This window comes from Mesoplodon densirostris, chromosome 8 (assembly GCF_025265405.1).
Source record: "Mesoplodon densirostris isolate mMesDen1 chromosome 8, mMesDen1 primary haplotype, whole genome shotgun sequence".
In the NCBI taxonomy this organism is placed as follows: domain Eukaryota; kingdom Metazoa; phylum Chordata; class Mammalia; order Artiodactyla; family Ziphiidae; genus Mesoplodon; species Mesoplodon densirostris.
Genome location: NC_082668.1, coordinates 61,555,573 through 61,572,007, shown reverse-complemented (window position 1 = coordinate 61,572,007; position 16,435 = coordinate 61,555,573). Strand labels below are relative to the sequence as shown.

The 16,435-nt window shown below is 33.0% G+C and overlaps 1 protein-coding gene across 1 annotated transcript in view; it reads left to right on the top strand.

Moving 5' to 3' along the window:
* The window catches only part of LRP1B (LDL receptor related protein 1B), a 1,545,691-nt gene that overhangs the window by 1,326,968 nt on the left and 202,288 nt on the right, over positions 1-16,435 (top strand). The window contains exons 61-66 of the mRNA XM_060105953.1: positions 4,596-4,784; positions 5,616-5,764; positions 10,489-10,582; positions 14,218-14,334; positions 14,450-14,569; positions 15,988-16,107. Of these exons, the coding sequence (XP_059961936.1) occupies positions 4,596-4,784; positions 5,616-5,764; positions 10,489-10,582; positions 14,218-14,334; positions 14,450-14,569; positions 15,988-16,107 (789 nt within the window). The remainder of the gene's footprint in view (positions 1-4,595; positions 4,785-5,615; positions 5,765-10,488; positions 10,583-14,217; positions 14,335-14,449; positions 14,570-15,987; positions 16,108-16,435) is intronic.

Genomic DNA, 16,435 nt, shown 5'->3' with positions numbered 1-16,435 from the left:
AAAGATGAGTATTACGTCATTGGTGCATTTTGTTCTTAAGTATTTAAACTAGGTTAGTCCCCAATATACAATTAGATTGGTATTATCCAGGAATGTACTTGTTTAGCATGATAAGTGATATCCCCAAAAATGAATAATCAAGAGTATTGTAATAGAGTATCTCTAACTGTGAGGCAGCAGTTAAGCTGAAAGCATATTCTGGATTTCCACTTTTTCTATTTATCATAATTACTAGGAACCTTACCAGGGTAGCATCCCACTTGACTAAAAGAGAAAAACTCCACAAAGGAGTATTTCTTTGATTTATTTTTTGCCAAATATCAACTCCTTTATTCTGATACATATAGTCTATGAAATAAAAATTAGGAGCCTAGTGCTTGAGTGGAATGCTGGAAATAGTACAATAAATACCACTGTTGTACAGAATAGAGGCGTAACTACAGAAAGCAGCTTTAAAATAGGTTTTAAATATATAATAAGTACCTGTTAAACTGCAGCCCACACAACTGTTCTGTTTTTAGTGTCATTTTTGTATGTCTACTGAATACCTGTAAAATGAAAGTTTCCCTACATTCATTTTTTGCATTTTTCTTTTAATCAAAGGCAGTCTTATGTATAACAGGGGGCCATATTATTTTCCTCTTAAAAAAGGATAACCATTATCATTCTGAGAAAACATTGGCTACTTTTTCCATAAACTCAACCATGTCTTAGTAAGAATTTGTGTGTTAAATATTTCTCACATATACCATCACATTTCATGTTTATATTATATATATATATATATTTTGTCTATTTTGTCTGCTCCACTAACTGCCAAATTACATCGCAAGATTAATATTTTTTGTTGCTCTGTATTATATGTATGTATATATAATACATGTATGTATATATTATGCATATATATATTATAGTTATGTTACATATACACACATACCTAATACATGCACGCATGTGTATATACACACACATATAGATGTACATATATACACATATCTATAAGGTGAAAATAAGTATATAAATAGAGATACAACCAAAAATAAGCAATTATATTTTTCTCATTCTGAATCAGGATCGTTTCCCATACCAAAATATATAATGCTTTGGCTCGGAACATCTCATTTACTCCCAATGTAGGTTGAACTCTTTGTGTTGATGGAAAAATGAACACAGCATTCATTCATTTATACTTATCATTTATCAGTTACCATATACCAGTTTTTTCACAGAAACTTAAGCAGATAGTCAAATAACTCTCATAAGGAGATTTTAGGTCCTAAAGAGGAAATGAGGCATACTGCCAAGTTATGAGTCAAACCGCATAAAAGGCAATATGTAAAGATTCTTGTTTGTTTGTTTTGCTCTCTTTCATTTTACTTGATTTTTATTGGCATTGGTTGTGGTGTTAGGGAACACGTCGCTATCTCTTAGAGAGTAGCTTGTTGGAGCCACTATAGTGTTACAGATGTATGAGACTAGATTTCTTTTGGTTAACATAGTTAGTGTTTTTACTTCATTTCTTTCCTCTAGAAGGAATACTCTGGTGGTTGTGTTTGATGCTTGCTGTTTGGGAAATAAGTATGTTTACCAAATGAATGGGCTTGGAATAGGCTTGTATAAAGATACTAGTGTTAGTTCTGTTTTTCTTTGTCAGTATCGAATAAGGAATTGAATCAAACAGATTCAATTCCTGGGAAAATGGACTACTTTTCTTCACTTTAACCTGACTTTTCTACATTCTTTGTACATCCAGCTATGTGCCAAAAATAAGAGTTCATTTTTCTGATCTCTATACGCTTATACTGATTACCTGACAACAGAGGGTTTCTGGTGGCCTATCACTACAAACTTAGAGATAGCAAACTTGCCCTGTGCTTAAATTGTCTCATGTCTGAAGATCATATACAGTGTAATTGCATTCAAGTAATTAAATAAAATGATTTTCACATGGAGCTTATGAAATTAGTCCCATTGTTTTATATACTTGTATTAGTTTGCTAAGGCTACCACAAACTTGGAGGATTAAACAGCCGAAATGTATTTTCTTAGTCCTGGAAGCTGGAAGTCCCAGATCAAGATGTTTGCAGGTTTGGATTTGCCTGAGGCCTCTCCCTTTGGCTTGTAGATAGCTGTCTTCTTGCTGTGCCTTCACCTGGCCATTTCTCTGTATGTGCACACCCCTGGTGTCCCTCTCTTCTTCTAAGAGAAGTTATATTGGATTAAGGTCCCACTCTGAAGACCTTAATTTAACCTTACTTACTTCTTTAAAGGCCCTATCTTTAAATACAGGTATATTGGGGTCTAGGACTTCAACATATGAATTTTGAGGGGACACAATTCAGTCCATAACCACACTTTACCTTACTAGGATGGCTTTCTTAAAGGCTAGTAGGTAAAGTGGCAAAGAACTCAGCAGCCAGCAAATCCGATTTAGATTCAAATACCAGCATCTTCATTTACTAGTTTTTTCTGTCCTCTCTGGTCACATTACTTGTTTTCCAAATTTTAGTTTTCTTATCTGAAAGTGAGGTCAACTGTTTCATGATAGAGTTGTTTTGAGTATTAAATAGGTGTACAAAGTTGATACATTACTATGGGGTTTCTCAATCTCAGAACTATCGATATGTGGGCCTGATAATTCTTCCTTCTGGGACCAGAATGGCCTCCCCCACCCATTAGAGCCAAGGGCCTACTTTCTGGCACCCATGGGCTGAATAAGTGTCAGCTCTAGTTATTGAATAGTTCAACAGACTGTGCTATTTTTGAGATGCTAATAGACAAGTTCTTACAATAACTTCACTTTTTGTACAGAAGTTAATTGAATCTCTGGTGGACTGACATTATTTTAAAGTGATGATTAATTTTTGAATCCCTATTTAATGATGTAATTACTTGCTTGGCATCTAAGGAAATCTGAGTTGAATGTTTCTGAGACTTTCAATTTTTTCTGAGAATTTTTATTTTATTTTGAAAAGTTTCAAACATACACACATGTTGAAAGATTGCTGTAATGATCACCTATTACCAAGAGTCACCCAATTGTTAACATTTTGCCACATTTGTTTATCTTTCTGGAATGAATTTATATAGCCAAAGGGGGAGAGTGGGCATAGTTTGCATAATAACTCAGACATGATTCATTCTGGTAAAATGTCCTACTTTTCATCTTTCTTTATTCAGTTCTACTTATCATTGTGGCAATGGGCTCCATATCTGGGAATTACACGGATAATTCAGTTTGAGTATCTGCATCAAAAGTGTGCACATCTGGATTTTTCTTGATTTTTTTATATCCTTCATATGCATAGTATCTCTTCTGAGATGGATTTCTGGCTAGACACTACATTATTTTATAGTAGTCAATGGCTTAAAGTGTCACCCATTTGAAGAAGTCTTAACTCTTTTATTTCTGTATTTTCTGAGTCATAGTGAATTCTCTGATCACATTTGGCCCATTTGAGTAAAAATAACAAATTGGTTGATTTAAAATTTCTACTTCTAGTTAACAATATAAATTTACCCAGCATCTTAAAAATAAGGCTGTAAACCTCCCTAGAAAAAGTGAATTATATTTTAAGTTTTGATAGTTTTTCAGTTACTACTGAATGAGGAATAAGCCAAACATAAATTCTGTCATTATGTTCTAATATATAATAAAGTACATATTACCTGAATTATAGTACCTTTTCTCATTAACGAACATTTTGCAGAATTTCTAAAAGTAGATCTAAAAATTTATATAGAGAAATATATTGGAATGTTTGTGCAAATTAGGGAATTTCAATTTTCTTTATTTATTGCTTTTTTTAAAAAAAATTGAAGAACCCTCTATCACATTTTAAAATTATTTAACTCCAAACCACCAAACAAATTTATTACATCTTATTTACCAGATAGGACCCTGGAATCTCTTGAAAGAAAAATTGACATTTGTGAAGCTCAATCTACTGTTTGCATTTAAACCTAGTCCTCTAATGAATGTATAATTATAAAACAATTTTAATCTGCAACAAAGCAGTTTTATAATTGTTAAGTCTGCATGATGCATTGTTATTTGTCACATTTATATTTCTCCATCCCTATCCCAGCTTATTTTGCAAGCAAAAATACTCATAAAATCTCAGTGACTAAATTGGTTACTAGTAGTCTTACAGTCACTCTATCTCCAGGTAGATAGACATTTCATCCTGGATATGTAATTTAATCCATTTAAAAGTGGGAGAAAGCAGTACAATGACCTGTGGATTTAAGGAGGATATAAGTTAGAAACAACTGATGGGGATATACATATATATATAAGTTTTAAATGTTAGATGTTATTTGTTTCTGGTGAAGCAGCCATTACTTGTAAGCAGGATTGAATTCATTTTCTTCCCAGTGGTTGAACCAATCTAAATCTGAGCAAAGCAACCTCCTGCGCCAGATCCTGCATTCTCTTAACCGGTAATAAAGAACCTTGCCGGCCTGACAGGTTGTCACAGCAATTATTCACACGAAGTTCTATAGCAGTTGTATCTGTCAGCCCATGTAGTATTGAATATTTTAACTGGCAGTCTTCCAAGACTGAACATTAATCTTACCATCTCCTATTACAGTCCCTAATCAAGATATTCCAGGGGTGATTGCACTAACATTGTTTGAAGACTACATCTACTGGACTGATGGGAAAACCAAGTCACTCAGCCGTGCCCATAAAACCTCGGGAGCAGACAGACTCTCACTGATTAACTCATGGCATGCCATCACAGATATCCAGGTGTATCATTCTTATAGACAACCTGATGGTAATTATTCTTTCCATGATTTCCATAAGTGCATCAACATCTTTTAGTAACATTCCATTTTTGTTTCCTTTAAGGTTAAGTGTAAATTTATTTTTGAGAAAGATTACCAGATTTGACTGCTTAGCATAATTGTATAGAATAAATTCATTTGATATCAAATACTGCTATTAAAGGATATGGTTAGAAGCTCAATAATAGTACAAGAATTATTGATTTGTTGAAATCATATTAACCTGAAATGACATTAATACATGTAGTTAAAGAAGTGAAGACTGCATTCTTGAAATCATTTATTTACAAAATAGTTATAGGATCCTAGTTTCTGGACTGCTAGGTGAAAAGAACTATATTTATGTAGCTCTAAGGCTCTAAAAATGAGAACTGTATCAAGTTTGCTTAAGCATACATCTAGTAGGAATTCTATCAGGCCATATGGAATAAAGTTTTGATTATTTTGCTACCCACTATACTATTACGTGTAGATCATCATTTCATTATTTTATTTTACATTTATATTTTTAAACCTGTGTATATACTCATCCAAAATACTTTTAGTCTCTGTTTGTTTTTCTGATGGACACTTTTTTCCTACTAAAATACTTGCTATTGTGGAGATACATTCTTAAAATTATTTAATGGTAAAATAAATGTCATAGGATGATGAGTAGAATTTTTAACAAAATAAAATTATATTTATAATCTTGATGAGTTCTTGATTACAACGTTGTATTCAAATACAAGTTATGAAGCTTAAATGTCCTATCTCTCATCCCATATTATATTATTGGTCTTGATTATCCCATTCTGTTGTTGTTTCTTTCTCATCTGTAGTCTCCAAACATCTCTGTATGACAAATAATGGAGGTTGTAGTCATCTGTGCCTTTTAGCCCCTGGAAAGACTCACACCTGTGCATGTCCCACCAACTTCTATCTTGCAGCTGATAACAGGACTTGCTTATCCAACTGCACAGCCAGTCAGGTGAGTGGAGGTCTAGAAATCATTTCATGGCATGTATGAGCAAGTTGTTATAAAGGTTTGCCTGTGTTTTGTTTATTCACGTAAACCATTTTTGAAACATCATGTTTTTTGTTTGGCATAGCATTAGATAAACATTCCATACATTATAGAGAGGGTCACAGAGTAAGGGAAAAGCAATTTGATGCATATTGTTAAAATGTGAATTTAGGAAGTACGCGTAGAGGTTAAAAGGAAGACAGAAACAAAAATGAAAACCATTCTTACACCAATCCACACAGAATAATGGTGCAGATCATGAGCAGGCATAGCAGAATCATCAGGGGAGATTTGACCTGATACCAGGGTGATTGAGGCATAGTGTTAAGACTAAGATATATGCAGTTTAAACAAAGAAAAAAATCTTCCTAGATAATCTGCTCTGTATCACCATCTCTACCTCTCTGTCATTCTTCAGAGTAAGTGATATGGAAAAGGTAAGTTTGTACAAAGTAATTTTCTAGATATTTTTATTGAAAAATTATATGATCTAAATAATTTCCTTCTGAAATCTCTTTTTCTTCAAAATGTAGTTATTTTCAGTGAAGCTATTTCAGAAGTTAATTTTTTTACTTAATGGTGGTTACATGGACTTTATTACTTTCAAAATTCGGACAAAAGTCACATGACATTATAAAATTTAATTTTTTATATTTGAGTAACTATCTTGTTTAAGATAAAATAGGAAATGTGATTTGTTTTTTTTAACATGACTAAATTTATTCTTAGAATTCTGTGTTTTGAATTTGCTGGTTTTCCAATTCTAGCAGTGACATCATGGCAAGAGACTGAATTTCTCTTAGGGTGTACTTATTTTCAAAAAGAGAAGCTAATTCTAGCTCAACTTGCCTCTTAAGTTATGACTATGAGGCTCATACAATAAAGAACTATATAAACGAAAAAGATCCAACCTTTTCCAGGAAGCAGTGTGTGTAGTGGTTAAGGGAGACTCTGAAGCCAGACTCACTTTGACCATAACCCTGACTGCTTTAAATAAGCTGAATTACCTTGGCTTTGTTACTTAACTACTTGATGCCTCAGTTTTCTCATCTTTTAAATGGGAATGATAATATTTCCAGGCCACCGTTATGAAGATTACATGGGAAAAGCTCCTGGGTCATAGTAAGTGTTGTTGTTATTACCCTAGCCCTCTAGTGCAAGTAGAATATACTTGAGTATGTGTGCAATTAGTGTGAGCTGCCATCAGGAGGTTCTGATGTCTAGCTGAAAGCACAGGTCACAGTCTCTTTTTTCTTTACAACTGTGTTGTTTTAATTATACTCTCCTAAGTATTTATGTGAACAAAATTCATTATTTTTAGAGAACTAGAAAGTTGTCACTATGGGAGTTAAAATAAGCAAACTAGAGGTAAAATTTAAGGGAGAAGTCACATCTTTAAAATTTTTTAAATTATAATTTCTGTTAATTTTGTTTAGTTTAGACAGATTTTCAATTTAACCTCTGGTTTATTCTGAAATAACCTCTGATCTCTTGATTTGGAGCAGACCAGGGTCACTCTGTTGAGGCCCAGCACTGAGGCTATAGGTAACTTAGTGGAAATGGCACCTGCCTAAGCCCCTTACAGTGTAGTGAGCCTCATTAGCTGACTGGAAATAAAGTAAAGCCAAAGGATGTTTGACACACAGATGAAATCTCAAACAGCAGGACATAGATAGTAAAACATCAGCCTCACTGTAGTCATAAAAGGGATAAGATGCTTCAAATTATTATATAGAAAAACCTAGGATTGTATGTATTCAAAGGCAAAAAGTCTGATCAGTCAATTAAATGAAAACTTAAATCAACCTAGAAAAGTATTATTCATATAACTAAATTACCTCTCAATTTGGTATCAGTGATAACATGACTAAAATATTTATAATTTTTCATATACCCCCAATAGTGTTTTGCATGAATTAAAAAAAATCAACAATAGCAAGACAGTACAGTAACAACAGACTGTTGTGGATCAGATATCTTTGTTTTCAATACTTCCTGAAAAAAGTTATCACTTCATTTGTCTCATTTTTAAGAAGAAAGTTAACGAAGAGTAACATCTCAGCTAACACAGTCAATTAGTGGTTGTCCCTGTAAGTCCTGTGGTTTATGCAGTCATTTTATCTCTGATTCTTTTCTGATACAATGGGAGGAAAAAAAGATCTACTGTATACTTCTTGGAGAAAAGTCAGTTCATAGCACAATTTTTAGTGAGGTAGATATTAAAATGAAGTGAATAATTTATGTACTTCAGAATCATATCATTAAGAATTCTGATAAAAAATATTGCATTTTAAATTTATCTTACTAAGGGATTTTGGGTTTATCATCTAATTACTGCAGCCAATGATACACCCCCAAATATTATTGATTTTTAACAAAATAGGCAAATCACACCAATAAGAATTCTATTAGGATTGGAAATGAACATATGAAAATCTGGTAAAAATCAAGGTTATGTCCAATTCTTGTGGCATAAATCATTTCAAATATTACATTTAAATCATTTTAATTAGAAAACTATAAAAGTAAATTTAAAGTGAATTTACTTATTTTTAAGTGGAGACTCTTCCTGTTTTTTTTTTGTTTTGTTTTGTTTTCTTTTCTTTTTTTTTGCGGTATGTGGGCCTCTCACTGTTGTGGCCTCTCCCGTTGCGGAGCACAGGCTCCGGATGCGCAGGCCCAGAGGCCATGGCTCACGGGCCCAGCCGCTCCGCGGCATATGGGATCTTCCCAGACCGGGGCACGAACCCGTATCCCCTGCATCGGCAGGCGGACTCCCAACCACTGCGCCACCAGGGAGGCCCGTGACTCTTCCTGTTTTGAGTAAACTTCACTATATGTAGGATTTGCATTTTATCCATGTATCCACTTAGTAGACATGAATTTAAGAGTTTCTTTATAGCTTCTTCTTGTGGGTGATGTTTGCAGTCTGCAATTTATTTTATGAAGATACTAGTCTTGGAGAGCATTTACCATGAAGAATTTTTTGTATTTATGTTTAACATTTATCTTTTTAAAGTTACTGTATTTAAGTATGAAAAAAAAAAGCCCAGACACAAAATAGAAGAAATCTTCCTCTGAGAGTAATGAATAAAATGTGGGTTAGCATAAAGAGTAATAATAAATATATTTTACCCTGGCCTTCCCTTAACTCAAAACACTTTTATGTCCTTATTAAAAATGAAATGGTGAGCAAAATCATTGTGTCATCTATCATTCCAATAGTGGGTGTTTATTTAAATCAGAAATATTTAGTAAAATTAAAAATATGGGTAAATAATATGTAAAATTTAAAATATTTTTAATATTAAAAATTTAGATATTTTTCAAATCTTGATTGGAAAGACTTTGAATATACTCAGGAGACTTGAAATCATCTTACTTATATACTTTGATATACTGTAATGACTGGAAATGTTTAATGTTCAGGGCAATTGCTTTCAGAGTAAGCCTTATATCCCCAGACAATCACTATCTATCAAAGTAATACTTTTCTTTTGGTAATTTATGAAAACCACAACAAACATGACCACAGGCTAAGTAAATATGGGAAAGTCAGTTGAACAGGGAGATCTTCCCTTGGATTCACAGTGCTCTATTCCCTCTTACAGTGTCACTGGCAAAAATATTACTCTCTTATTTAAAATATAAATATAAATATATATATATAAATCTACCCTGAATCAGCTCCATGATATCCAGACAGGTTCAGTAAAGGCTAGCATCACAGTCTGTCTTACTTGAAGACAGTAACAGTATTTTAAATGAACAAATTTTTAGCTTGCTAATCCATCTTCGTTAGAGAAAATTGAACCTGGGTTATATATTTCTGTGTTACAAATCTGCCTAGCATGCAACATGCTAAGATAAATGTCACCTTGCTTTTAGTCACTCACATGAGAATTACAGCAAAAACACTTCAAAAAGAAAATGAATACATTTTAGAAAATATCTAATATTTTCAATTTCAGAAGAAAAAATTTGAAGTACTAGAAGAAATCTACTAAATTTAACTATCGCTTGTTTTTATTCACGGCAACTATTTCAGATACATGTGCTCTCTGTATGGAAAGTGTGATTTTCTTTAGATTCTCTATCTTATGAGGGTATGTTTGGAACTGAATGTTACTGAGGAAAGGATAAGTTTGTGGTCTGAGATCTAAGATTGGCTGAGCTTTCTTTGTCACTGTGTATGGTTGGCCAGTAGTGAAGTTAGCAGGAACAATAATTCAAATTAATTAAATTAGTTAAATTAATTCTAATTAACTAAATGAATTCAACTCAATACCTCTTCCTGGTATCTCTGATGATTTTTAGCCCTATTCAGTGTTCAGCAAAATTTTTCTGTAGCAGGCCAGGTAATAACTATTTTAGGCTTTGTGAACCACATGGTCTGTGTAGCAGTACTAAACTGTTGTGGTGAGAAAGCAGCTGTAGACAATAAGTAAATTCATGAGCTTGTCTGTGCTCAGGAAATCTCAACAGGTTTTCCTGAACAGTGTGCTTTCCTGGATGGTCATTTTGCTACTTGTGCACTTATTCCCTATTGTGGAATGCTCTAAGACCACCACAGTTCACATTTGCAGCAAGAGAGTAGGCTAGGCTGCTCTGCCCTAGTGAGTTTTTAAATATCCATTATATATGAGTAGTGTTCTTTAATCTTTATTTTTTTTTCCTTTTTTTCAAAGTTTCGTTGCAAAACTGATAAATGTATTCCATTCTGGTGGAAATGTGACACCGTGGATGACTGTGGTGATGGATCTGACGAACCAGATGACTGTCGTGAGTACACTGGCAGATGCAGGAATTTAGAATTTAGAGCTCCTTACATCCCAGACCTGGAAAATTGAAGCTAGATCTTAAGTATTGCCTTCTGATAGCTTTCAAAAATTGAAACAGAAAGGTTTTATGTCAGTAGTTAAAAATACAGCAAAAATTGTTGCAATGTCTTGTGTATGTCTCTGATCACTATTACATCTACAATGACACCATCAGCACTTTGTATTAGTTTTCTCTTTCTCATTTTTTTTTTACTTGTAGAATAACTAAACTCTTCATGTAGCAATCAGGAGAGTAAAAATCAGCATGATTTTGACTTAAGATATCATTAAATCAGAAGCAAAAATGGGCAAGTTTTCAGAATGCCACTCAATGACTGAAATCTTGACTTTAAGAGATACAGTCCTTCAACTTTTCTGTCAGTATTAAAATACTGAAAATTCTTTAAGAGTCAGATTTTTTCCAATGTAAGTCATTAGTTGGCTGTTAGTCAATTTAGTATGCTATTAGTAGTTGCCTTAAAGTGACTACCAATTATGTCTTGACATTTGACTATCATTGGCATGGTTAGGTGCTATTTTTTTAAGCTGTCTTTGGTAACCTAGGTTGTAATGGACAATCAATAGACTTTTCCTTGTTAGCCTTTTATAGTTCACTCCATGGGTCACTCTTATACTGTCCTGTCAACTTGAAGATGCTTGTAGTCAATCATGATAATTCCCTCAACATCGCAGTAGTTGGTTGCCTTGATTTGGTCTTGACAATTGAGTTCAAGATCCTTAGGCTTGCACTAAAGAAAGAAGTATACTGTCTTAGTGAAAGCCAGCTACTTTCTGCTACAGAACTTTCCACCACATAATTACAAAGCTGTTTCAAACTTAGGACCTCTAGATAATTACTTGGATGAGCTGTATTCCACCTCTCTGGTCACTACCAAGTATATCAAACATTTGAAGTTTTTTCACATATCTCATTTATATGTTTAAAATCAGTAAATAATATATTCAGTGAGAAGGAAAAAGTTTTAAAAGTCATTGCTTTTCTAATATTATTTTTCTGTTTCTGAAAGGTCCATTGCCCTTTGATTTTTTTTTAATAAAGTTTTTGTTTTCACTGTGATGGACAATATATGAAGAGTAGTATCTGTATGACATAGGTATACTGTTATGCTTGAATTATTCTTAAGTTACTGAATTAAAAAAATATCAAGGAACAAGAAATTATGGTGGCCAATGGAGATTTACACAATAAAATTTATTAATTTTCTCACAATAAACTGTTCTGTGATATAGTAAAGTAAATACAACTTATTTTTGTAGTTTATAGAAATAAGAATGATTGTGTTACTTTAGTTCTCCTATTAAGATGACCTTTCCTGCCCAGATTTACTAAGGTGTTTTTTGAGGAATTAACCCCATGATGACCTGCAGACAAAGTGAGTAGCACCCAGTGCTCTCCCTTCTAAAATATTTACAGCTCCTGAGCTCTAATTTTGATCTTGACTGAAATTTCATGCTGTAACCAAACTCATATGAAAAATTAACTACAGCTTTAGTATAACACACTTTTTAAGTTTACCCACTTTCAGAATATTTGGTGAACAAATATAACTTTAATGTCTTTTGAAGGGAGCCAAAGAGGCATCTGGTATCTAAGAGTCTCTGTATGATGCTTATCCTGGTTAAATACCAATACTAAGTGTTTTTATTGGTGACATTATCTCTGTGATCTTTTAGTAAATGATCTATTTCTTGGAGTTGATGGGTTAACAGCTTGAACATCTGTAGGCATGACACTTTATTTTGAGAGTCATGGTGAGGTGGAAGATGATGTATGTGTGTCTGTTGAGTGTTTAGACTTCATTTTTGAGTAGCTACATCATCAAAATTTGCAGGTATTGAGAGCCACTGACAATACCTGTAATTTCACCTGAAAAAGCAGAAAAGCTTGATACCAGGTTCATATACCTTCAAACTGCAATAATGTTATTTATGCAAATATAGTTGAGTGATGCATCAAGAATTCTCTGGCATCATAAGTTTGTAATTATATTTCCTATAACACTCTAATGCATCAAGGATCATTCTAGAGACACATTTAAAGGTCACCTAGGCTTCCTAGTTATTTAACAGACATTGGAACTCCTTTAATATTTACAACCCTTCTTACAGAAAAGTTTTGGACAACCTCACTTGTAATGGACAAGGTGGCTGTGGGGATGAGGAAGATGAAAGGGACTGTCATAAGTCACCTCAAAATGTTCTTACTTCTGACTCCTAACTGAAATTGGTCTAAAAATTACTGTCCATACACCATAAGTTCATAAAGTGTTGAAAAATACAACAGCAGTTACACACAAAGAAATATTAAAGGGACTCGTATATGAAGCAACAGGAAATAGAGGAAATGCATGTTTAGATCATGAGAAAATTAAGTATCGCCCAGTTTAAACATTTAGTGTGATTAATTAATAAATGTTGTAAATTGAAGGTAAATGACATTCAACATTTTAGAACTCACTTCTGTGGAAGCCATGCATATAATTGAGAGGTTTTTTTTCATGTTAAGAAAATTTTAATTAATATTTTAATTATAAAAGCGTAATTTATCTTCCAAAGAAGGTTCAAAATATAATTTATTAATGTTTGACCAATTTGAACTAATAAACAGCATACTATTAATCTCAAAATCAGTGATTAGTAACACACATTAGGATCATCAGTGAAAAGATAAGTGTTTATTGCAAGTTGTGAGAAGACTTCAGAGTCAAATGTGGATTTAAACTTCAACTCTGGCACTTGAAACTTGTATATTCTTGGGTGAATTATTAGAATCCATGAGACTTACTTTCCTCATTTATAAAATGGTCATGGTGATCCCAAGGTGAGAAGTTTATAATGAGATTCAATTAGTAACTATATGTGAAAGAACCTAGCCCAGTGCATGATACAAAGTAGATATTCAGTAGATCCTACTTTATTGTTATTATTGCTTAAATAAACTCAAAGAATATAGCAAAAACTGCTTTACCATGTAGGAGATATTTATTATAATAACATACGTATGGTATATAAAAATCTTTACTAGTTATGACATTGTCCTTATATATTAATAAGATTATAGGAATAAATATCAATAATTCTGATTTAAAATGTGATAGTTATAGAAAGTATTTGCTTTAAGGAATGCTGGGGAGTATGTATTGAGGGCAGATGTTTCTCTCTTAATACATTACAGGCAGCAAAGTGATCAAAGAAATAATTTTTTAAGTGATATTGGAATAACTTTTTTAAAAAATTACAATGAATTGTGCTCTGCCACTTAACCTCTCAATACCATGTCTTTGAAATGAGGAGAAATTTAAATGTTTTAAATATATATATTTATATTTATATGTTGTTAATATCTTTCTTCTTACTGTTAGTTTATAAAATCTAATCTGGAGGCCATCTGAGCTGCTCAAAGCTTAACTGCACATCTGAAACTAATAGCTCTCTGCATGTGAGACATTCACATTGTGCTCTAGGATATGTTTAATATAATAATACAATAAATATGTTGAATGTCAGAAAAGCTCTGTTTAAGAAGTCATGAGCTAAGATTGTCATTCCACGATATCTATATGTTTCCTTCTCTAGCGGAATTTAAATGTCAGCCAGGCCGATTTCAGTGTGGAACTGGGCTCTGTGCTCTGCCTGCTTTCATCTGTGATGGAGAGAATGACTGTGGGGACAATTCTGATGAACTCAACTGTGGTAGGTGATTACATTCTTAACAAAGGAACACGAATCTAATTCTTAACTGATTATGTTTGCACTGATTTAAATTCAGACACAGGCTTTAGCCCACATTTTTTGTTCTCTCTTTTAGACACACATGTCTGCCTCTCAGGTCAGTTCAAGTGTAACAAGAACCAGAAATGCATCCCAGTAAACCTCAGATGCAATGGGCAGGATGACTGTGGGGATGAGGAAGATGAAAGGGACTGTCGTAAGTCACCTCCAACTGTTCACTCTGACCTCTGACTCCCAACTGAAATTGGTCTAAAGATTATTATTGTTCACCATAAATTTATACAGTGTGGAAAATATAACTGCAATGATGGGCAAATAATTCCAACTAGATGTCTATTGGGATGGTTAAGAAACTCTGTATAAAAATATATAGAAAATTAAAACATGGGTGATCTTTACTTAAAAGCTACCTGGAGATTATTACAAACATGAAAAAACATGCATTCATCGACATCATCCTTAAGAGAAGCAGCAAAAACAAATTACAGGTGATTATGATGCTTTTTTAAAAAATATAGATTTTTTTTTTTACCATATGAAATAGCTGCAGTTAATTTTCTTCTGTTGATTTAATTAGTTACTTGAAATCAACTCCATTTTAATTAGAGATTTTTTTCCTTAATAATAACATATTGAATGTATGATAAGAAATAAAAATCTTGACAAAATAACCTAACAAAATCACTTGTTAAAAACTATAATACTCCTTCTAATGTATCTTAACAAGCTACTTCAAAAGACAATTGTAAAATAATTTTAATTCTGTTCACCTCTTATTTCAATCTCCCATGAAAAATAAATATATATAAAATGGGAGGCGGAACAGTTTACATCATATACATACATGCACGTAGGCAGGCAGGCACATACACACATACACGTACATACACACACAGGATCTGAACCATAGAGTGCCTGTCAAGTTGAAGCTTTCAACATAACTGCTGTCAACATTTCTGTCTTGCTGAAGTTTTATTTTATTTCTCTAAAACTTTTATTAGTAAATAATGTGCAGTCATCCAGCAATTTGATTAAGATGGTACATTCAGAATAAAGTCAGTACCAGTTCTTTATGGTTATCCATTCTAGAAGCTGATCCATTAAACTGACTTAAGATTTGTGAAGCAGTTTATAGTTTGAGTCAGATGTTCACCTCTTCCCTGAAAATCTCAACACAGCTAGAGGTTTTGATAAATTCTGTGCCTTTCTTTTTCTCATTCACTAATATCTTCTGATTTTAGTCATTTTCTATTTACAAAAATGCCTATGTATAAATTCTTAAACTTATTTATCTGAAAAAAATTATTTTGAAAGACCCTGAATCCTTTAGTTTTTAATTAGTTTCAAGATACCTAATCAAGGTGGGGTGGTTTTGAAAACTCTGATTTTTATCAAATGCATCATTTGCAGAAATATGTTCATTTATTTATACTGGAACGGGTAATAGGAATACACTATAGATAATTAAAAGTTAAGATTTATCACCTTCAGGGTCTTATTAATTAAAAGATGATACATTTTCAATTGATTAACTTAAAAATTTATTTGTTTTTTAATTAGAATGTCTATTCTTGTCCAAAGCTACATTTTAATAATAGATGCTTTCCCCTTAAGCCGAAAACAGCTGCTCTCCAGACTATTTCCAGTGTAAAACTACCAAACATTGCATTTCCAAGCTGTGGGTTTGCGATGAGGATCCAGACTGTGCAGACGCATCAGATGAGGCCAACTGCGGTGAGTGTTTTGTGACAGTGGATCCTACCTCGTGCATTTGTATCATCATCTGAGATGGCCATAGTGAAATGAATTTGAACACAATTCTGATACAACTAGGGTCTAACATGCGAAAGTTTTTTCTCTGTGCCCCCAGAGTCAATAACCTCAGGTTAGCTATTTTAGAATAAGCATGGAGGGGTAAGGCAGAAGGGTTAAGTATTGCTTTAGCATAAGTCAAAACTGTTTCTAAAAAGACAGATCTGAAAGGTAAGATAAAACTGTCTTCTTACGTTAGCGTATGCACATGCTATTAACATTTAATGAATAGAAACAATAAAACATTATT